We start from the raw sequence: 25,032 nt of genomic DNA, 5'->3' as shown, positions 1-25,032 counted from the left end.
TGTTTGTTCCGCTATCATATAATCATACAATAAAGGATCCTTCTTTCTATGTATTCGCAATACATTACATTTGTCTATGTTAAGGGTCAGTTGCCACTCCCTGCACCAAGTGCCTATCCGCTGCAGATCTTCCTGTATTTCGCTACAATTTTCTAATGCAGCAACTTCTCTGTATACTACAGCATCATCCGCGAAAAGCCGCATGGAACTTCCGACACTATCTACTAAGTCATTTATATATATTGTGAAAAGCAATGGTCCCATAACACTCCCCTGTGGCACGCCAGAGGTTACTTTAACGTCTGTAGAAGATTCTTCGTAGAAATGTGATGCTTCACTTCTGGCTTACCTCCGTGAGTTACTGAGATGAAACAGCAACGAACCTCTCAGCTCTGCCTGATCTGCACGTCCTTTCTTGACAAAAGACCGCTTCTTTGTGTAATCATTCGAAAAGTGACACACTTTTTCCAGACTTTTTTAGCTGTGATAAGCTAATTAGGCGGTAAAAAGTCGACAACACTTTCGTCACCGTACACGTGACTATACATTACCAACTGGCACACGTTGTTCGTATTACGTTTAGGAAGAACCGTCTTATCAGCTTGCAAATGGGAACTGGCCGATTTTCCCGTGTGGCGCTGCTTGTATAGTTCCAGCCACGTAGTGCTGGAGATTTCTGGTATTTTCTCGAATGACAGTGCTGCATCCAGAAGGTGCTTGCATCGGAAACAGAGGATACGCAACATGCAACACCATCTGTGAGATGATCTTATCAACATAAACTTGTTGACACAGAGAAAGCTGAGGCTGCATTTACATGTTGCGCTAAGAGATGGTGTTGCGTCAGTACGTCAGCCAAGCTCGTTAAGAGTGTTTTGCAAAATGGGGACATAATTTCCTCTTGTCGGGGGTGTCGGGAGGGGGAGGTCCGTACCAGGGACGGTCCTGACGTATCGGGGCGGATGGCAGCCGTACCTGCAGACCACCGCGCTCTGTGAAGTGGATGGAAGCTCCGACGGTGCCGCCTGTTTTCGTTCAGCCAGAAGTAGCGGTCGCGATGCGCCAATGTTTGGGACTGCTTCTGCTACGATGCAAGGGCAAGGATTTTTGATCGTTAACTGACACGAATTCATTTAAGATAACCACAAGACAGTAGCTATGCGAAGTATGAACATGCTATTTCCCTTTGTCGACAAGTTTTCAGCCACAGTCACTAACAAATATCTTGAGACATCATTCTTCTGAAACACGATATACTGTACTACAAATAAATTATGTTACTATGTTATGTCTTTTTGGGTACCTATATTTTCGGAATGGAACGTGTTGACCTATTCTGCATGGATTCCTACGAAAAACTGTTGCACTTAAAGAGGGTTAATTGAGTAAGATTTAGAAGTGCATCATGCTCATTAAGCGAAGTTACGATGGAACTTAATCGTGTAATAATCAGTTACTTTTATTCTACCACCAATTAAACTACAAATTAACTACTGACATATAGTATATATAGTGTAAATGAACACTTTAATTGTAATTAATTATGACACTTCCTGAAACTTTACTGTGCCCAAGTAACGTAATTCAATAAACATAATGAAATTAAGCATTGTAATTATGATTAATAAAATTTACGTAACTGTAACATCCCACTTACAATTGTCCACAGCTCGTGGTCTAGTGGTTAGTATTGGAACCTGTCTATCACAGGGTCTCACGTTCGATTACCGGCTAGATCGGCGGATTTTTTTCTGCCCAGAGACTGGGTGTTCGTGTTCTCCTCACCATTTCCTCATCATTCAGAAAAATGGGGAGACTGGAATGTGAAAAAGATGGATGTTGAGCGCCCTACAAACCAAACCACCACCACCACTCACAATTGTCTATGGTTGTGAATCAAGTTCACTAGTGGAAATCATCAGCAGGACTTCGAATGCTGCTCATCACTTAATTTACATCTGTAAATATTTTTGTCTGTTTCATTTAGTTTTAGGGCTCTGGTATACAGAATGCTGTTCCCTGACTTTGCTGAATAAGCTACGAATGGTAAAGGAGACGACGAATGTATGGTAGTCCTCCATGCGAGCTTTTCACAAGGACTACATCGTCCTTTGCTGGCTCCTCATCGGACATACATGGCTGGCTCACGGTCACCTACGTTGCGAGGACCCACCAAAGTGTCGCTGTGGTTCACACTTGACTGTCTGACATTTTATTGGACTGTCCAGATTTAGCCGCCCTGAGACAGACCTTTAACCTTCCTGGCGCACTGCCTGCAGTGTTGGGTGGCAGTGCCTGAACAGCCGATCTAGCTTCAAGTTTTGTTCGAGAGGAGGATTTTAACATTCAGTCTAAGGGTTTGCATGTGGCCTTGTCTTCCATCCCTTCACCCTACCTGCATTTTAACTCATCCCCGCCACCTCTGGTGCTGTCTATTCGACTTGGTATTCATCTTTTCAGCATTTGTGTTTCTCTTGCCTTTTGCTCTTAGGATGGGTATTTTAGTGTGTGGCAGTGGCTGGCTCATCCATTTTTATTACTGCAGTCAGCCAGCCAAGGCCACCTGCTATATTGTTTTTAACACTTTTAACAGCTTTTCTTCCTTTCCGTTAATTTTTCCAATTTTTGCTTGATATTTCGTTTCCGACTTCAGTGTGATTACTCACAGAGTCTTCCACATTTTGTTCCCTCCCAGATTTCATGCAATAATAGCTGTTCACTGCGCAATGGCAACTGCAGTGCCACTGTCAGCTCGTAAAGAATGACGACAGTGATAAGCGTCACAAAAACTGAATTGTACCGAGGTGAGCCGAGCAATACTTGTATCAGGCCTCAGGAAAACTTAGAGGCTGTAGCCAGGTCTTTGCCCTTGGGATTTAGCAGAACAGCCAGTGTGGCCGTTAGGCTAAAATGTTTGGAGACACCCGGTATACGGCATAGGCCCCTAATTTAGCTTTCATTTGTCGCGAATCTCTTGTCTAGCACCAAATTCCAAGCGACTGGAAAAAAGTGCATCCATATAACCAGAATAAAAAAACGAATCTGCAAAATTGCAGATCAATGTTCTCAACATTCGTCTGCTGTAGAATCCTTGAACATGTTATCAATTGAAAGAAAATAAATTTCCTTTATTTAAGAGCCTCTGTGTGCAAATCAGCACAAATTCAGAAATAATTGCATGTGTGAATCTCGCCTTGTCATTTGACATGATTATACTGCGAACTCTGGTCGAAGGGCAAAAGGTAGTCCATACTCCTAGATTTCCGGAAAGTATCTGCAACTGTCGCACTGCAGCCTGTTAATGGAGATAGCAACAGAAAAGGTTCTCAGATATGTGAGTGGCTGAAAGACTTCTTCAATAATAGAATCTAATATGCTGTCCTTGATGAAGAGCGTTCATCAGTGACAAGGGTATCGGCAGGGTGGTGTGAGAGGATCCCTGTGATCCTCCATATACATAAATGAGCTGGCAGACAGGGTGGGCAGCAATCTGCAGCTATTTGCTGATAAATGGAAATGTCGTGTGGCTAGGGCCTCCCATCGGGTAGACGGTTCGCCTGGTGCAGGTCTTTCGATTTGACGCCACTTCGGCGACCTGCGCGATGATGATTAGGACAACGCAACACCCAGTCCCTGAGCGGAGAAAATTTCCGACCCAGCCGGGAATCGAACCTGGGCCCTTAGGATTGACAGTCTGTCACGCTGACCACTCAGCTACCGGGGCGGACTATTTGCTGATGATGCTGAGGTAGAGAAAGGTGGTGTTTTTGAGTGACTTAGCAGTGTACAAGGTGACTTAGACGAAATTTCTTGTTTGTATAATGAATGAAAGCTACCTTTAAACGTAGAAATATGTAAGCTATGGCAGATGAGTAGGAAAAACTATCCAGTAATGCTCCTCTACAGCATTAGAAGCGTTCTGCTTGATAGTCACGTCCATTAAATATCCTGGAGTAAAGCTGCAAAGCGATATGAAATGGAACGAGCACGTAAATAGGGAAGTGTAAATAACCTGTAAAGTAGATGTCTACGGAACAGTAATGCGATTCATTCTTGGGTACTGCGTGAGTGTTGATCGTCACCGGGTCGGATTGAAGGAATGGCATCAAAGAAATTGAGGCAGGCTTCTAACATTTGGTAGCAATAGGTTTGAAGAAAATGTTACAGAGCTGCTGTAGAAACTCAAATGTCAATCCCTGGGGGGAAGCTGATGTTCTTTCAAGGAACACCATTGAGAATACGTAGAGAATTGGCTTTGGCAGCTGACAGCAGAACGATTCTGCTGCTACCAACGTACATTTCGCGTAAGGACCCAAAGATAAGATGCTAGGAATTAGGACTCATAAGGAGGCATATAGACACTTGTTTCACTGTCCATTATAATTATCCGGGCTGTTATGCCGTGGTCGGTTGATGAATTCTGTGTCAATTCCCAACGTTTCGTCTCCGACTGCAGGAGATATCTTCAAGGGGGTCTGTAGCTCGATGGAAGGTCCAACACACCCACTGGCTCGCTACTGACTGTACTGGGTGTGTTGGACCTTCCATCAAGCTACTGACCCCCTTGAAGATGTCTCCCGCAGTCGGAGACGAAACGTTGGGAATTGACACAGAATTCATCAACCGACCATGGCATAACAGCCCGGATAATTATAATGTACATGATATTTCCGCCCGTGAAAGTCTACATTTTAGTACTTGTTTCACTGTCGCTCTACTTGGGAGTGGAACGGGAAAGGTAATTACTAGCAGTTTCCTAAATACCGGGAGTGATTATGAGCTATAGATTCGCCAGGCCTTGTTTGTATTGCTCCTGATCTCCATATTTAAAACCTTCATTGTTTTGTAACACTGTACTGCGACTAGAAATTACAGAAATAGTGTCTTCACCCCTTTCTGTCGACTTCTTGTGGGAAATACAGGTGTTTGATATTGTATTGTTGAAGACACGTGGCTATCACCTGTGGCTAGGGAAGGATGTCATGCAGCTGTGATTGACATGTAATTGGCGATATTTACCCGCTGCTGCTGAGCACAGATCACCTATGCCTAATACATGAATTTACGGTGCTGTGTAAGGGCAAATGGCTGTTCAGTGATGCCTTGTTTCAGAAACATTCACAATGGCAGCCGCCAGGGAGGTGCAAGAGGCTGCTGCTACGGATGCTGGGGAAGGGACCACGGTGACTCTGGTGGCCGGGGACACGCGGCTGGTGGCGGACAGGGCCGTCCTGGCAGACAGGAGCCCCGTGTTCGCCGCCATGCTCTGCCAGGACACGCCGGAGGCCAACAGCAGTGTCGTCACCGTCCCCGACGTCGAGGGCCCGGTGCTGCACCAGCTGCTGGCCTACATGAACTCCCTCCATGCTCCCGAGATGCCCCGCATGGCCCCACAACTCCTGGCAGCTGCAGACAGGTACGGCGTGTGGGGGCTGAAGGTCCAGTGTGAGGAGCAGCTGGCCAGTCAGCTGTCAGCAGAGAACGCGGCGCGCACGGCGGTGCTGGCAGTGAGGTACTCCTGTCCCAGCCTCGCTGAGGTCGCTGTCGCCTTCATAAAAGCCAACTCGCTGGTGTTTGCCACAGCGGGTTGGGCCGATGCGGTCCTCAACCACCCTGATGAGGTGGTCAAAGTGAGTCAGTTGCTCGGTGGGCCACTAACAGAAACCAGGTAAGTGTGAGACAAGATGATCACCTGCATTTACCATTGTTAAGTGTGAAACTCTGTCCAGATATCTGTGTGTGTGTGTCTGTGTGTGTGTGTGTGTGTGTGTGTGTGTGTGTGTGTGTGTGTTCAAGGCTATAATGTTTGCCACTGAGTTTGTATAGATGTCTCTGTCCTGTAAAATACAGCTTCATTGATGCCTGCAACAGCCATTTGCTGGTACCTCAGAATACTTTTGTTGCCCGGCAGATTCAAAGAGAATTGTTAAGGCTTTCGTCGCCACTTGTTGACAAACTGCCTACTGGCTTCTATCTCGGGTCATTTGGCCGATGTTCGTCTGATGATTTTACTGACGTTTCGCCAGCACGAGTGGCTGACATTGTCAAAGCTTCGCCCTTCACTGCCAGTGGTGAACTGGAGCCCACCTCGCTGCCGCAGACGGGATGACTGGATGATCAATCATTACCAGGATGAAAGAACATAAGAGACAGTGCAGGTTGGGCCAGCTTGAGAAATCAGCCGCTTATTCAGAGAAGCTGTAGAAATAGAAAAACACGTGAATGGCTCCAACAAGAAAGCGGAAAGCCTTAAGGTAAACGGATCCTGGATTCCTGTAATGCAGCGAACGACCGTCGCAGGTAGCAAGAGTACAACTGCACCGGAAATGACCGCGGAAAAGCCCTCAGACATTGGGGCAACAGGTACATATGGTCTGTGGCTGTGAGCTCGGCTCCAATTCATCACCGGCAATGGAGGGTGAAGCTTTGACAATGCCAGCCACTCATGCTGCAGATGTCATGAAACAGCCCAAGTTTTCATAGCTTCAAACATTTTGACCTTTACACAGTCCCTCCTTATTTGTTGTCACTGTTAAATTGCATGTGTACAAAACGTTGCCCTATAGCTTTCTGCATCAGGTATCTCAACAAAGGTACAAACCCTTTGTATACAGCATCAGTCATTCTGCTGTGGGCACAAAGATGCGTTGCTCAGCACATAAGCCGAAGCAGTGATGTGTCTAGTTTGGGGCCAAGACGAGCTGTGCCTCAGGCCTCATTCTGTGCACTGTGCAGGTCACTAAAATCCTGTTTGCGTAAAGTAGAGTTTAAAGCGGTTTAGTGTGTCTTCTTCAACTGCTACTTGCAGTAAAATACCTAGCAATAGTGTCACGCTGCGTAAACACAAGAAAAGATGAGGACTAAGTGTGTCACTCATAACCAACACCTGGTACAAAGTATCGTACTGCAGCAAAGATCATGTTGAGCAACAATATATTAACAGTTTTCGATTGATGATGCAGCTAATATAGACCTGAGGAAATCAGTTCGTGTAAAGTAGATGGTCAGAGCAATTGCTATTCCCAACTCGGTGTTTACAATCTGAAAATAATTTTCTCAGCGCAATCTTTTATTGTCTTTAGACGGTATAGGAAAACTTTTTAACTACATTTAAGGCTCAGCAGATGAAACAGTTCCTCATTAATGGCTTGTATAGAAGATTCGCAGAAAAGGTGAAGTGAGCGTCTGTGCACCCACGTGAGGTTGATCATTATGCATGCAACCTGTGACCAGCTCAAAGGATAAGAACCCAGGCCTAACGGCAGCTCTGGCTGCTCCCATACAGTGTGGAGTCTCCCCATATTGTTTCTCTTTGTTCAGCCATCATGCACAGCACATGTAACACTGGCTCCCACAGAAGGGGTGTAGTGGTCAACATGCTTTGCTTGCATCCTTGATGAAAAGGCGTCATATTTGTTTGCCTGTCTTTCAAGTTTTCTGTATCTTCACAAAACTGTCCAGTAAATACCACAGGATTTCCTTCAGTTAGGGTGCTGCTGACGGCCTTCTCCACCCTACCCATTGCTGCTTCTGTACCTTCTCCGATAACCAGAACATTGAAGAGTCACTGATATTTAACTTCCATTTGTTCCACACCACTTACTTATATATTCCCCTGAATTTCTGATAGCTAATAAAATTTTTGGCTACACTTAAATATTTATGCAATACTTTGTGATATTTACTTACTAGAAATTTTCTCTTTTGGTTAAATTGGCTGCACTTCCTAGATCATTGATAATTAACTTCAAGCCCCTATTGTTAATTATTCAGCCTGATTCTCTCTTTTTTGGTTAGCATGACATGAAAATTCATGTTTGAAACACGAAATATATTAAAATTGCTCTACATTTTCTTTAAAGAAGCTGTTTTCGAAACACATCACCCATGAATATACTATCTAATCGCATTAATGTGACAACCTGTCAAAGGCCTGAATAAGCTCCTTTGGCAGCACAACGTATGTGGGAAGAGAGTCAATGAGTTTCTGGAAGGTACAGACAGGCCAGCTGCACTAGTCTTCTCAGTTTAGAATCCATGGCATGAACAGCACACTCGAGGTAGTCCCAAAGATCCTCAATTGGAGTGGTGAGGGGGAAAGGGGGGAGTTATAGGAAGGCTGGGAAATATGAAAAAGAAAATATGATGCCTGGATCTAGATTTAACGTGACCAGTGAATTGAAATGGAAAGAAGGATGGCCTGTTAGAGGAATGTGATAATATCAACAGGATGAGGAAGTTGAGGGAAAGGTCAACGCTGAATAGCAACCCAGGAGTAATTTTGAAGAGTTCAGTGATTTATTTGTGTCATAATTAGCAAAACAATAGCAACAATAATTCAGTTTTGGAAGCCATTGTCACTCCCAGAAAATCAAGTGACAGGAAGAGAGTATACAACAATAGTGAATAGGTATCTCTGTATGTAAAAAGAGAGAAATCTAATAATCATTGGTTTGCTGTAATAGGGGAAGGTAAAAAGACATAGTTAATAGACAATATAAGATTATTGGAAAGAACGAGAGAGGAGAAAGTTTCCTAGAATTCTGAATTAAATATCTACTGGTAACAATAAACATGATCCTAAAGAGTAAAATCAGAAGAAAGTGGAAAAGGCCTCTTCTGCCTCAGCTCCTCAAGATATAGAGCACCTTGGTCGCACCGCTGCAGTTTTGCATAACAGCATGTCCCAGCATTGACACACATATAGAGCAGAAACTCTACCCATTATAGATTACTTTTCTGGCTGTTCCAAGAAATTTAGTGCTGATAGCACCACCTACGTTTATGTGAGATGTGGGGGTGGGGGGAGGAACTGAGTTTCTTCACATGAGAGTAGCAATACTGCTCCCTGTAGTACCATGGCTGTTATTCCCTGATGTCTTCACATACTATTACCCTGTCCCTTCTTCTTGTCACAGTTTCCCACATATGAGTACCCTCACCTGTTTTTTGGAGAACTTCCACAGTTCCTTTCTTATCAGTTCACATCCTTCTATAGCCTCCCATTCTGAATGTGGTATTCTCTTTTCTTGCTTTTCTCACAGCCCACGATTCATTTTCATTCACTACTCAGCTCCAGATGTACATTCTCAGATACTTCTTCTACAGATTAAGGCCTGTGTTTGGTATTTCTAGTCTTGTTTTCTAGGGAATGTCGTATTACCCTGCTGGAGCAACTTTCATTGTCCCTCATGTCTATGTTTGTTGCTAGTGTGGTCCTTAATTTTCATAACTTTGTTATCAATGTTGTTTATACTACTACCCAATACATTCATCTTTCTTTTGATTGTAAATCCTAATGCTGTATTCATTAAACTGTTCATTCCATTCAACCGCTCTGGTAATTCTTTCTCTCTTTTGCTAATGATAACAATACCATCAGCCAATCCTATCATGAAATCCTTTCATTCTGAATTTTAATTCTATTCCTGAATCTCTTCAGTTGCAGCAGAGATACCTCGATTTTCGTTTTAAACGATTAGAGTGAACCATTTCTAGCATATTTTGAATTAGTTCCTCTTTCTTCCATTCCTATTTTTCCCTGTCGATTATTGTATATAACTATATATTACCTGCATTTCCCCTATTTATTAAACTATTTTTCAAGATTTTCTACGAGTTGCACCATTTTACAATGCCAAAGCTTCCTAAAGATAGACTAATCCAATGAACATTCCTTTATTTTTGGTAAATATTGCTTCCATTACCAAGTGCAAGTGCCTCTCTGAGGCCTTTATCTTTCCTAAATCCAAACTTATCAGACTATAATAGCTCTTAAATTTTCCTTACCATTCTACTGTATGATGTTCTCGTCATAAATTTGGATGCATTAGTTGTCAAGCTGATTGTGTGGAAGTCTTCACTTATTGGCCTTTGCCTGCTTCTATAGTATCTGCATGACATTTTTTTTCTGAAGGTGTGCTTGTATGTCCCTTGTCATAGGTTGTGCAACCAACTTGAACAGTCATATGGGTGTCACTTTCACCAAACGTTATAGAAATTCCAAAGTAATATTATCCAACCAGATTGTCTTGTTTGTGTGCAAGTATTCCAAAGCTTTTCTTAAGTTCTAATACTGAGTCCCCTATGTTTTGTTATTTGATGACCATTTTTTCTTGCCATGTCATCTGATAGTTCCTTTCATTCATAGAGGTCTTCACTATGTTTCCATCCTTGCTCTTCTCTGCTTTTAACAACGGAATTCCTTTCTAACTCTTGATCTTGAATGCTCACACTTTTCCAGCAACCATTTTGCTTTGTCTTTACAGAACTTCCTTTTTCATTGGTTTCTTAGCGACCTGTAATGCTGTAGGGAAGAGTTCCAGAAATGACATACTATTTTAATGTTTTGTTTTTATTCAATAAATTTAATTATTTTTTATTATGTAAACACTTCAAAATCCAGGACATACACAAAAATGATTAGAAATCATTAAACATGAAACTACAATATTAAGAAAAAATTAAGACAAAAAACTATGCCCATGTGTCATTTTATAATTACAATAGGGACAAAATGATAGTGCACAATTTTCAGAAAAAGTAAACACCCTAAGCCAAAACCTCTTGAGGGTTTAATACATATCCATGCATATGTTTCTAAGGTCTGAAGAGATTTCTCACAAAATTCATAACTGTAGTTGGGATATCAGCATACTGTAAGCCCATACCTTACATCTAGTATATTTAATGCACGATTCCCCTGGTCTTGAATGGGAGAAGATAGTGCAGTACATACAAACACAGTCATCTTCATCTGCACTGAGATCTGAGTTATAGGCTTCCACCCTGCTTAACTATATTCTTTTGCAAGCTTGTCGAAATATCTGTCAATCCTCAGTTAATTTTCACTGGTGCACTTTCTCTTCTAGAAGCTTGTTGTTGGTACAGCTGCTCAGAAAGCCAGAAGAAACCAGAGTTATTTTACGTTTCTTTAATGAGCATTGTACTGCAGCACAAACTGTAAATACTTCATCAAATGGTGCCTTGAGTCATCTAGAGCTATCTTTTACAAGTGTGAAAGCTGTTTGTGGAAGTATTCCTCTTCAGATGGTGAAATATTCTGTAAAACATGTGAACATGTAGGAAAATTGGGATATTCGTTTTTGCGCCTAGGTGGATGTGAATTTTGGTCACCATGTACAGGCAAAGATTGTTTTCGCCCAAGCTGCCGGCTGAGCCCATTGCATACAGGTAGCATGAAGCACTGTGTGTCCCATGAGCCAGAGAGGCGGCCGCCGTTTATGCCTTCTTCTCACTCTCCTTTGGCAACAGGATGGCTTGGATGTTGGTCTGGACAAAAGCCTCTGTGGTGATGTGAGAGGGCAGCTTGTTGCGCATCTTATTGTTGCAGATTGCAGGTCCAAGTGGTGCAGGGTTACGTATGTCTTATTGTTGCAGGCTACGATTTCATCCAGTTCAAGCACTCAGCTGCTAGGTACTCAATGACGGCGGCGAGGTAGAATGGTGCCCAGGCACCCACAGGCTCTGCATAGGTAGCCTTGCACAAAAGAGGGTGGATTCTGCTGACTAGGAACTGAAGCCCAGCCCTGCTTCAGTGGTACTTTCACTTTCCCTTGACTTAGCCTCCCTCTTTGCATGTGGATATTTCAGCTAGCTAAGTGATGCAGGCGAACGAGAGGGCAGCAACAGTGTGACCTGGAGTGAGTCAAGCAACCTTAGGAAATCCACTCTTAGTATTAACCACACGTGCTTCTATACCTTATGCAGTGGCAAAGAGCTAACGCATTTGGCACTGGGTGACGTTGGGTGTGTTTCTAGGAGGTTTGAAACTTTCTTTATAATGGGTCTTCATGGGCCCAAAAATGCAAACGTGTATTGGCTGAAGTTGGCAATTACAGTGGGATAGTAGGCAAAATAGAGACGCTCCATTTTCATTGGCACATTTCAGCACTTGAACATGTTTGAGATTCCAGCAATCGTCATCAGTGGTAAACACTTTATTCTCTTTGCTTACCTGAATGAAACTAGAAAAATTTCTCCAGCCATTCATCCACTTTCTGGCCCTATTTCTAGAGTTCTTATAGGTACTGCCTCAGTTAATTGCTCTTTCGGTTTTTTCTGGGGTAGAGTAAAGCTGGAGGTATAAAGTTAGCATCAGAATTCATGCACACTAATGTTGTAATGTTCAACCTCCTTTCAACAATTGTAAGTGCCCCCACTTGTTTCTCCAGTCATTGCAAAAATTTTTTGACTCATGTCCACACATGAAAGTACAGATAAATTCATACTGGTGAAATTCCTTCTTTATTGAGGACATTCATATACCATGTAAAATCTGTTAACCTGAACTCTATTAAATACCATTGCATGAGCCAAAGTAGCAGCTTCCAGCTCCCTTAAAGATAAATAAGGATTGTGTGTCATAAATCCTTTCAGTCATTCCCGCCAGCAATTTTCCTCTCCTTATTAAATTTTTGAGAGATACTATTTTGTTCTGCGGCTTAGTAAGCTAGTTTCTTTGGGACACTATATCCTGCATAAACCCTTCGTCAAATGTAGACTGAAACCTCTGACCTTTCGTTTGTGGCATGACTTCTGAAAGTCACCTGTGATACACCAAATTGTCTGGCTGCTCTCAATCAGCCAATTTAATTCTTGTTTACTATATTGATGGCCCTTTCCATGGCTTATTTATCCCATGATGGGCATGTAGTCTTTCGGACAAACATTTTAACAAACTGCAAAAATTTGATAGGAATTGGGATCCAAGCTCTTTTGTGGTATTAGTAATGCTATTGCAATGTATTTGTAAATATTTTAAATGGTTTTATTACGTCAGTTGATCAGGCAAAAATGAGTTGTTTTGCCCTTACTCATGACATGTCATTTTATGGTGTACATGTAGACATAGATGAAGCGACTTAGTTGCTCTTTACCATAGCCTCGGATTCGAAACAACAGGGTCTATTCATACACAGTCCCACGATGCTTTAACTTGATTTTGGTATCTCTGTGCACTATGTGTTCTAAAATGAAGTAGCAACATTGCTACTATGTAGTAAATGTCACTGTTGGTCTCTGTAAACCAGTGGACACCACAGAGGTAGGCAGTGGAGCACAAGCACCGCCACCACCACCACCACAACCACAACCATTGGTGGACCTAGTAAAGCACTATGGGGGTCAACACGATTTGCAAGCTGTTAAATATTGTAAACTTGTTCATGATTCGTATTGTCTACCTCATTATTCAATAGGACAGGTTATGGAATGTTACATAAATTTTCAAAAAACTTATTCATCTAGAGTACATGATGTATGTAAGAGTTCATTAATTTTTCATTCCATTTCATGGATTTATTTTAATTTGGAACAGTCGTATTACCATTTTAGTGCGCATCTGATATTTTAACAGAATGGATCTGGACATATGGAAGATGAATATTATGTTGATAAGTTGTAATAAATGTCTTGGCAGAATATGAAAAGTACATATCATTTATTTGCTTTGTTTGTCCAGAAGTTGCCACATTTTAGTTACCAGCACATGCCACACACATTATGCAATATGTATTCTTTTCTAGGATGACTGTAGAACTTGTCAGATACAAGTGACACTTTGTCTGTGTGTCTGTGTTTCCCTGTTTTTTTTTTTTTTTTTCAAATATGTTCATGTAGAAGACTGTACACTGTTACAGGCTTCAGTTGTACACACACACACACACACACACACACACACACACACACACACACACAATGGAGAAGTAGTAGACTACATGCCATTGTTACATATAAAATGTTTCAATGAATTTCTTTTATGTGAAACAGAAGCTGGCAAGATTTGCTGGTAAGGTCACCAAATTTACCAATAAGAGGTTTGAAGGATTTTGCTTTAATGTCAGGAAAGTCTTTAACATGCAAATGTAAATTGTTTTGTGTATAATCTTTGACTGTTTCACAGAGAACTAGTATTAGCTGCCTGAAGCATCTATTTTAGTGGATATAATGACTGCTAAGAAACAGTACCCTGAGTTGAAAGAAAGTGAGTTACAGGAATCAGCGTGTCGGAATTCGACAGGTTACATAAAGAAACTTTTAATGGATGGTGGTTGAAGACAGAACCACTATACCTTAATATACGAGTTTCGTATCATTGAAGGGGAATATAGTAGGGTCGTTGTTGGACATATGTATACATTTTTGGTTGTATGTTTTCTTTATTAAGTGTGTGTTTTCAGGAGAATTTTTATGTTTTGTGCAGGAGCCTTCCTGGAAAGGAGAGTAGCCGAGGACTGATCCAGGCAGCTAAGGAGGGGGCGGTGGAGCAGCTCAGGATGCTTCTCGCGAGAGGGGCGAAAGTGGGGGTGAGGGACGAGGACATGTGGACTGCTCTGCACTGGGCAGCTGAGAGGGGACACCTGGAAGCAGTAACGTGTCTGATGGAAGGTGGAGCAGAGGTGGATGTCGGGGACAGCAGGCAGAACACGCCACTGCACTGGGCTGCATACCGCGGTCACGTGGCTGTGACACGGCGATTGCTGGAGTCCTCTGCTGACCCCGATGCCAGGGATAAGTATGGGTGGACGCCGCTGCACTGTGCAGCAAGATGCGGCCACACAAAGGTGGCGGCCGTGCTGCTCGATGCAGGGGCTGACACTGAGGCCAGGGACGCACACGGGCACGAACCCTGGCTCATCGCCAGGCAGAACGGCAAGCAGCAGCTCGTGGAGATGCTATCGTGAAGCATTCAGTTCAACAAACATCTCTGCAATAATGCTGAAATGACTCTCTGCATCTGTCTGTGATATTGTTCTAAATAAAGAATGCAAAAGTGAATACTACAGTCCATCATTCGTACTCACCTTTAAGTAGGACTCAAATACAGTGGTCTCTTTATCTTAAACTTCGTATTCTGGGGTGTGCGAGGCAATTGGGGTTAAGCAGCCATTCATGCAAGGTGCCTGCCACACAGACTTGACACACAAATGATTAGACAAGCAATTCTATACAGCACAATCATACAACTGTTATAATGATAATTGTTCATGGTCCTATGTCATAATGCAGCTGAAGCATCATCGTCAATAGAATAAAAATCAGTTAAATTCTTATAAAAGAAAAGGACACAGCCAACTTTCCAGATTAAAAGATAAGAATATGTTTCTCTGATATAAGACGGTATCTATTTCTGCATCTGCCGCAATAATGGAATAGTTCATATATTTTATTAGTGTGTCATACTGGTAGCATAAATCGCATTACCTTATGTGCTGGTCATCTGTAATTGTAAAAGCAGTTCTTATTTAACTACAGAGAAGCAAAGCACAATCTCAGATCTCATGATCTTCATCTGGTTGTAATGCTGCTAACATGAGACATGCTACGATCTGACAGACAGTGTTGAATACCCCCACGTATGGGATGCCTTGGCAAATCTCACTACTTTACACATTTCCCTTCTTTCAAAGTTCTGTGCATTCCCCTATCCAGGTATCGTCAGATGAGCGCTTGTAGCAACTCTGGACAGACAGGTGCCATTGCTGACAGCACCCTCACTGCCCCAGTTGGCAGTCTTTGTAACTACAGATTGCAGGAATTCTACAGCCGATACCAGAATGTGACTTACTTCTGTAGACAAATAGGTCACGAAAAGGAGCACTTCACAATAGATACATATGCCACCCCAATCCAAAAGAAGGAAGAAAATTGTACTTGTTACATTTTATGGAATAGCTATGCAGATAGATAGAACTTGCCAGTTTGCAGAAATGAGGAAACAATATGGTTGGCAGTCTCGTTTGTCAAGGGGGACTTTCAGACGACTACCAGACGGCAGCTACAGCTTACTTTACAAGTTCTGATATCATGACAGTATAATACACACATCAAAAAATGTTTTGCATCACCCCAGTTTCCAGAACTCCTGAAGATAGACGTTGATTGTGGATATTGTATCACAGACACAGTCCCTTTGACGGTTCAGAGATGTCACTAAACCTACTCAAAGATGCAAAACAATCACGCATGAGCAGCACCTATTAGACAGAGGGGGTCTGACAGCTGATCAGTTCGCTATTCCACCAGGAAGGAGGTACATGGCTCGTGTGGTCTGTAGTTCAACCACGCCTTGACGGTCAATACTGAGGTTCGATCGCGTCTGCATTGTTACTGCTGGCCGGAGTGGCCGAGCGGTTCTAGGCGCTACGGTCTGGAGCCGCGCGACAACTACGGTCACAGGTTGAGATTCTGCCTCGGGCATGGATGTGCGTGATGTCCTTAGGTTAGTTAGGTTTAAGTAGTTCCAGGGGAATTATGACCTCAGATGTTAAGTCCCATGGTGCTTAGAGCCATTTGAACCATTTGTGAATGACTTCCTTCAGGATAACGACATCGCTTCACTGGAGTGGCCAGCATGTTCTCCAGACATGAAACCTATTGAACGTGCCTGGGATAGATTGAAAAGTGCTGTTTATGGACGACGTGACCCACCAACGACTCTGAGGGATGTGGGCTGAATCGCTGTTGAGAAGTCGGACAATCTGGACCAACAGTGCCTCGATGAACTTGTGGATGGTATGACATGATGAATACAGGCATGCATCAATATAAGAGGAAGTGCTACTGTGTATTAGAGGTACCAGTGTGTAGAGCATTCTGGACCACCACCTCTGAATGTCTTCCTGTATGGTGGTACAACATGCAATGTGTGGTTTTCATGAGGAATAAAAATGGTGGAAATGATGTTTATGTTGTTCTCTATTCAAGTTTTCTGTACAGGTTCCGGAACTCTCGGAACTGAATTGATGCGAAAGTTTCTTTGAAGTGTCTGTAAACATGCCAGAATGTAGGAAATTTAACTATAGAATTTACAGGGAGTTCATTTTAGATCCCTTAATTTTTAAGATCCACTTTGATTACATTCAAACTACTGATACAGTGCCCAGTGATATAGTAAGGAATCAATAATGGCTCATAGAAAACAAAAGAAAATTCTATGTTTATAGTTTCATTGTGCATATTCTGCATGATAAAATTACATCCATCAAATTACTCGTATTTGAGGCAGAAGAGTGACAGTCAACTTCGAGCACAACATATTAAGACAGACTTCACAATGCCACTCATGGAACTTGACATTTACCAGACAGAATGATACTGGGGAGACAGTAATGCAAGTCATGAAAGTACAAGTAACAAATTACATAAACTTTGGCTCAGAAATCAATTAAATGACTGTAATAAGTGTGTGTGTGAGGGGGGGGGGGGGGAGGGGGTTCCAACAAATAGAATAATCTTACTTTATACAATTCGTTAATTCCTTTATTGCTGGTAATTGCACAGTTTCAGTGACTAAAACAAATCTTTAGATGAAATAAAACTTCTGCACTTACATAAAAGAGCAGGTATTCCATATCGACTCAAGTACCAACAGCATTAATGTGCCTTTCATTAATTCAGCGCCTAGATACAGCCATGCCACTGATGTCCTTCATGTAGTCAGTCATTGGACATTCAGTCAAATATTGAAGAGTCGTAATATTTTGTAGTCGGAGCAACAACAGCTTTAGCTATGCTCGTACATTGTTAGTGTAAAGAAATTTACAGAAATTCTCCAAAATCTTAAAAATCGATTAAAATTTTGTTCTGAGAAGGGATGAAAATGCCTCAGGGTCACATTAGCTGTATAGAGGTTCTTTTATTAGACAACACAACAACCATTATAGGTCTAATGTACAGTGATAATTACACTGCATAAGGCTAGAGACGATGTACGATATACCAACATTGAAGTTGTAAACTGACCAATTGTATAACCAATGGAAATGTTATCAGATTAGCTTAACTCTGAATTCTAGAGCGTAAAGTGAACGTGTAAAGTGTCAAAACTCATGACTCATTAAGAAACCAAAGCTTTGTTACAACCATCCCAGGGTGTAATATGGTGACTCCTTATTAAATGTGGTCTTAAAATGAATTTTCGATTGAATGAATTTTCGATTGAACACCTGCAATTTCTCCATCATGTGGGTAAAAGCATTGTTCACTTAGACTGCTCATAAAACCGTGCTAAGTGACGAAGGAGCTACAACAGTCTATCCAGTGATAGATTCTTGGACCCTGCTAGTGAGAGCTCAGCTTGTATGGGGTCCGTTAGGGTGGGCAGTTGTGACACTCGCCCAATAGAATTCACTTTGAGGAACCAATATGAACCAAAATAATGGACGGGGTAGGAAATGAACGTCAAATGAATGATGGAAGCGCTAGGTGGTTTAGTCATCTCTTACTACAGTTTTATTGGCAGTCTACATGAACAATGGTTTTATCCCCATGATGGAGGCATGTCATGTGCAACAAGAACGCTATGGGCATGTAAGGCATGCCAGAGCTAACATCTGGCTAGGTTGGGTGGTTTAATTTTTCTCTATTTGAACACGCTCACCTCTACATTCCACAAATCTGCATTCTGGTCTATGGCGAGCAGTGTCACTCCATCAAATACTGTAAAATAACTGACTGAAATATTTGTGTCCCTTAATTGGATTATGTTGACTGTTTGCTGTAAGCGTGTCCTACACATGAACTCTTCGTTTACTAGATAACTGAAACAAGCTGTCGGAAAAATTTCCACATAGTAAAAGTCACAAATGTTGATTTGCTTCACTCAAACTGCACACCCTTACTGAGTGGTACCCATATCAAACCTATGACCTACTAGGTAGAAACCGCAACCTACTGGATTAGTCAGGTCTGCCTTTCTCTACAGCTTTAACTCTCTGCAGCTCCCCCCAGTATCATGAAAATTACTGCCAGATATCTTGACAGATGTCTTATCATCCTCTCCATGTTGTCAGTGTTTTTCATACATTACTTTGCTTGTATTTTCTGGGGATGACCACCTCATTCCTTATCAGTCCACCTGATTTTCAACATTCTTCTGTAGCACCACCTCTCAAATACTTTGATCCTGTCCTAGTTTTCCAACGGTCCATGCCTCACTACCATATAATGGCGTGATCGAAATGTACGTTCTCATAAATCTTCCTCAAACTAAGATCTATGTTTGATACTAGCAGACTTCTTTTGTCCAGGAATGTCTTTTTTTCTCAGTGCCGGTCTGTTTATTATGTCCTCCTTGCTATGTCCATCATTGGTTATTTTGCTGCATAGATGGTAGATTCCTAAACTTCATATACTTTGTTATAACAAATTCTTGCTATTGTCATCTGCGCTACTTCTCATTGTATTCGCGTTTCTTCGATTTAGTCTCAATTCATATCTTGTAGTCCAGTAGACAGTTTATTCCATTCAGCAGATCCTGTCATTCTTCTTCAGTTTCACTGAGGATAGCGCTGCCATTAGCAAATCTTATCACTATCCTTACACTTAGAATTCTAGTCCCACTCTTTAACCTTTCTTTTATTTCCTCACTACTTCTTCAATTTATGAATTGAACGGTAACGATGAAATACTAGACCCCTGTCTTACATCCTTTTTAATTTGTTTACTTCGTCATTCTAGGTCTTCAAGACTTAGCCTTCATCTTGGTTCTTGTACATATTGTATATTACCTGTTATTCTATGTAGCTTGTCCATATCTTTGGCAGAATTGAGAGTATGTTGCACCATTTTATATTGTCGAATACCTGTTACAGGCCAACAGATCGTATGAAAATATCTCGATTTTTCTCGGTATCACTTCCCTTATCAACTGCAACACCAGAACTGCCTCCCTTGTGCCTTTATCCTTCCTAAAAATAAACCATCTAACAGATCCTGAATTTTCTTTTCCATTCTTCTGTATACTATTCGTGTTGAGAACTTGGACACATGAGCTGTTAAGGTGAATTCTCGGAGTTATTGACTCTTGCGAAATTCGAAATGGTGTGGATACCGGTTTCTGAATGTCAGACAGTATATCGTGAGTATCATACATTCTACACACCAGTGTGAACAATCGATTTGTTGCCACTTCCCCCAGTGATTTTAGAGATTATCTTCCAAAGCTCTTTTAAATTCTGATTCTAATATTTTATCACCCCTCTCATCTATATCACCTCCTGCTTCTTCTTCTATCACCTAATCAGTCAACAACTCCTACCCCTCATAGAGGCCTTCAATGTGTTCTTTTCATCTACGTACTGGGAAATGAGAGCAAAGTATGATGAATTTCACTGTCAGGCCATTGGAACGATGAAGTTTTCTCACACTGACAAACATTGAGGCTAGCATCGGGTTTAGGGACTTTTCAGGGAAAGAGAAATACTTAGGAGGTGATGGCACAGCCTATCTTGTAAAGGGGTGTCTACAATAGATCGACAGGCAGAAACTCCTGTAGTACAAGCAGGTGCAGTGCGGTAGCACTATGGCATTGTGTAGTACTGAAGAAAAGGTAGTGATGGGAGAGTCAGCATATGGGAGAGTCAGCATATGCTGACTTAGGGTGGCTACTGCCCCCACACTCTCTTTTGATCTATTCAAGAATGGTGCATGGGAAGAATGAGTGAAGGCGAGCTAGCCTCACAATCGAAAATCATGGTTTATAGCTGCTTGAAAGTCGTTGCTAAAGTGTATTTACATATTCAAATTCTTCTGGAATATTCATATGGAACGCTGGTGGACAGTTTAATGTATGAAATAAAATGTAAAACTAACTTGAAATCAATCTCTTTGAGGTTAATACGGTTTCTGTCAGAAGGACAAGTAATTGGATTAAGAGCATGGCATGCACCTAGAGTTAGTGTGTGGTGCCACTTCATCACAATAGGTGTACTAATGTGGGCACCTAGATGACATATTGTTATGCGACTTGACACGCGACCCACTTGAGTGCTGAAGATTCTCTCTTTGGCTGCAGCTCTGTAGTGTGCAGCCATAATCGTCAATTCTGGTTGCACACTACTCGTAAAACTGAGACTCGGTTGAGACATCAGAAGAAATGTGTCTGAAAGCGATGCATTCCAGAGGAAAAAGAGGTGAGAAACTGTCTGGATCTGAAATTCTGAGTTGTGTAGTCTACTGTGGCACTATACTCAGCCTGTCCCCAAACAGGTGTTTACCTACATTGCAGACTGCAGAGATACTCCTGTTAGCACAGGACTCCTTCCTGCCTGTTGGCCAGTAGACTATGAGAAGCCATGCAGAGCATGCTGGAGGTTCTGTGTGGCAGCAGCAGCTCTGTTGCACAGAGGCAGCTGGCCTGAGTGGTGCCTCACACTGGTGGGGATGCAGCATGTGCTGCCTCTGACAGTCAGGGAGGTTCCTACAGTGGAGCAGCACGACTCGGTGGGTACACAGGCACAGCGTGGCTTCTGATGCATCCCGAGACTGCGACCTGGAGGCCCTTCTCATTGTCTAAATAAAGGTGTGAGTGCCCAACTCTCGTATTCCCATCTGACCCACAGTGTCTCGTGTGAGCCGACTGTACTAGCTGCACAAGTGAGCTATGTAGTTTTTAAGTGTGGGATAAGTGATCTAGTTCCGACAACCAGAGGCCTCCCAGTCATATTAAACTTAGGATAAATGAATTTCTCATCATTATAATTTTAGAACAAGTGAAATTTGAATCATCTCACCATTTAAAACTTTGGAGGAATGAGCTCTAGCGCTCTGAACATAAGGTTATTGCAGTGGGTTAAATTGCTTCATTTATAATGTCAAAGGCTCAATTGTTTCAACTTTGGTCAGCTGGGTTAGAAGTCTTTTAAATTTAGGGAAAGAAAAGCTGCATGTTCCATCTGAAATTATACCGATTTACACTGAACTGAGATGAATCTAAACTGAACTGAGGTGAATCTGAACTGAACTGAGGTGAATCTGAACTGAACTGAGATGAATCTGAAGTGAGGTGAGATGAATCTGAAGTGAGGTGAGATGAATCTGAACTGAGGTGAGATGAATCTTAACTGAGGTGACATGAATCTCAACTGAGCTGAGATGAATCTGAACTGATCTGAGATGAATCTCAACTGAGCTGAGATGAATCTGAACTGATCTGAGATTAATCTGAACTGATCTGAGATGAATCTGAACTGAACTGAGATGAATATGAACTGAACTCAGATGAATATGAACTGAACTCAGATGAATATGAACTGAACTCAGATGAATCTGAACTGAACTCAGATGAATCTGAACTGAACTGAGATGAATCTGAACTGAACTGAGATGAATCTGAACTGAACTGAGATGAATCTGAACTGAACTGAGGTGAATCTGAACTGAACTGAGATGAATCTGAAGTGAGGTGAGATGAATCTGAGGTGAGGTGAGATGAATCTGAACTGAGCTGAGATGAATCTGAGGTGAGGTGAGATGAATCTGAACTGAGCTGAGATGAATCTGAACTGAGCTGAGATGAATCTGAACTGAGCTGAAATGAATCTGAACTGAACTGAGATGAATCTGAACTGAGCTGAAATGAATCTGAACTGAACTGAGATGAATCTGAACTGAGCTGAAATGAATCTGAACTGAACTGAGATGAATCTGAACTGAACTGAGATGAATCTGAACTGAACTGAGATAAATCTGAACTGAACTGAGATGAATCTGAACTGAACTGAGATGAATTTTAACTGAACTGAGGTGAATTTGAACTGAACTGAGATGAATCTGAACTGAGCTGAGATTAATCTGAACTGAGCTGAGATGAATGTGAATTGAACTGAGAAGAATCTGGACTGAACTGAGACGAATCTGGACTGAACTGAGACGAATCTGGACTGAACTGAGACGAATCTGGACTGAACTGAGACGAATCTGGACTGAACTGAGATGAATCTGGACTGAACTGAGATGAATCTGGACTGAACTGAGATGAATCTGGACTGAACTGAGATGAATCTGAACTGAAATGAGATGAATCTGAACTGAGCTGAGATGAATCTGAAGTGAACTGTTATGAATCTGAACTGAGCTGAGATGAATCTGATCTGAACTGAGCTGAGATGAATCTGATCTGAACTGAGCTGAGATGAATCTGATCTGAACTGAGCTGAGATGAATCTGATCTGAACTGAGCTGAGATGAATCTGAACTGAGCTGAGATGAATCTGAACTGAGCTGAGATGAATCTGAACTGAGCTGAGTTGAATCTGATCTGAACTGAGCTGAGTCGAATCTGAACTGAGTTGGATCTGAACTGGAAGTTGGAGTGCGGACAAGTTGACCTTGGTTACAACCCATTGCATGAAAAACTTATCTACATATCCTGGAAGTACCCAACAGGCTCAGACCAGCAGGGGCAAAATATATCTTGTCTAACAGACAGGGTTCGAGCTACAGGAGGAAGAAACACCTTTTGTCCTGGCTGTGTATAGCATCCAACACACGCTAAGACTGGCATGAATATTGGGGAGAACTTTGGAAATGTTGCAACGATTTGGATGGTGCCAGTATCAGAGATGAACGACATTGAATGGCGGTTGACAATGCCTCATCTACAGTTTCCTGCCCATTTATACTTAGGACAAGAGTTCTGGTTCCACAGTGACATCATAGGAGGAGGGATGGGCAAACCTACTAGCTGAACGTCACTACTTTTAAATTTCTCGCCATCTTTTAGCTTAGCTCCCTTTTTTGAATTTGTCGCCATTTAATACATGGAGGAATTTGCCTATGTTATAGGATGAGGAGGAGGAGGAGGAGGAGGGGGGACAGGGAAGGAGGAAATCTGGCAACGATGCATGGTATGAGAGAAAAGGATGTAATTGTGGCAACACTACATATGGTGCCTGACTAGCTGACTATACCTACTGTTTCAATTTCAGGCCATTCTATACTTACGACGATTGAGGATAAGTCCGCTGTGATGTCTTACGGTGTGGAGGCTGTTGGACATTAATATTAAGGTATCTTGACTACTGTGTGGTTTCCCCTACGGTACAGGCACCTTTCCTTGTGTTTGGGTTGTGTACCTGTATTGTCCCTCTTTTCAAACACACGTAGGTTAATTGCTGAAGAATTCTTAACAAAGTGGCCGAGTTCGATGCGCCTTTAAAAAGCGGTAAAACACGTCTAATATTGGGTCCAGATAACTGGTTACTACCGAACCGCAGAGCAGTGAGATTTGTGGAAAAAATTCAAGCGTATATCGAAAAGATAGGCTAATGAGAGATGGATGTTGTGTAAATGTTGACGTAGACAAGAAGCATAAAACCATCAATACAGAAAATAAAGATGCATGGGAGACTCTTTAGCCAAGACTTAATAACAAGTGTGGGTATAACACAGGTAGTCACTTCATGCTGTAACAAAACGTTAAGGAATATCCTCAGTTTGCTACTAAATGACTTTCACAATCACTCTGTAGTCATCCGAGGAGACATTAGCCATCCAGCAATCAGCTGAGATAATTACACTTTTGTTAATGGCGAGCATGACGAGACATCCTGTGAAACACTGCTAGATGCCTTTTCTGTAAACAACTGTGAAGTGATGGTTCAGAATCCCATTCACAAAAGACGTTAGATCTAATGACAATAAATAGACCTGATTTTTTTGAGGATGTCCACATAGATCAGTCCTGATGAGGCTGTTACAGCAACATTTATTACCAAAGTACAAAGGGTGTCTAGAACGAGAGGAAGTATTTATATATTCAGTAAATTAGCCTGAATTGTTGTTGTTGTTGTTGTTGTTGTGGTCTTCAGTGCTGAGACTGGTTTTTGATGCAGCTCTCCATGCTACCCTATCCTGTGCAAGTTTCTTCATCTCCCAGCACCTACTGCAACCTACGTCCTTCTGAATCTGCTTAGTGTATTCATCTCTTGGTCTCCCTCTACGATTTTTACCCTCCACGCTGCCCTCCAATGCTAAAATTGTGATCCCTTGATGCCTCAGAACATGTCCTACCAACCGGTCCCTTCTTCTCGTCAAGTTGTGCCACAACCTCCTCTGCTCCCCAATCCTATTCAATACCTCCTCATTAGTTATGTGATCTACCCATATAATCTTCAGCATTCTTCTGTAGCACCACATTTCGAAGGCTTCTATTCTCTTCCTGTCCAAACTATTTTTTGTCCATGTTTCACTTCCATACATGGCTACAATCCATACAAATACTTTCAG

At 42.0% G+C, this 25,032-nt stretch overlaps 1 protein-coding gene across 1 annotated transcript in view; it reads left to right on the top strand.

Annotated features, from left to right (window-relative positions):
* The window catches only part of LOC124553828 (serine/threonine-protein phosphatase 6 regulatory ankyrin repeat subunit C-like), a 49,861-nt gene extending 35,060 nt beyond the window's left edge, over positions 1–14,801 (top strand). Inside the window, exons 2-3 of the mRNA XM_047127814.1 lie at positions 5,113–5,668; positions 14,225–14,801. Coding sequence (XP_046983770.1) covers positions 5,124–5,668; positions 14,225–14,705 — 1,026 coding nt within the window. The 5' untranslated portion in view covers positions 5,113–5,123 and the 3' untranslated portion in view covers positions 14,706–14,801. The remainder of the gene's footprint in view (positions 1–5,112; positions 5,669–14,224) is intronic.
* Positions 14,802–25,032: the final 10,231 nt, after the last annotated feature.

This window comes from Schistocerca americana, chromosome 11 (genome assembly GCF_021461395.2).
Source record: "Schistocerca americana isolate TAMUIC-IGC-003095 chromosome 11, iqSchAmer2.1, whole genome shotgun sequence".
NCBI lineage: Eukaryota > Metazoa > Arthropoda > Insecta > Orthoptera > Acrididae > Schistocerca > Schistocerca americana.
This window is presented reverse-complemented; position numbering and strand designations above follow the sequence as displayed.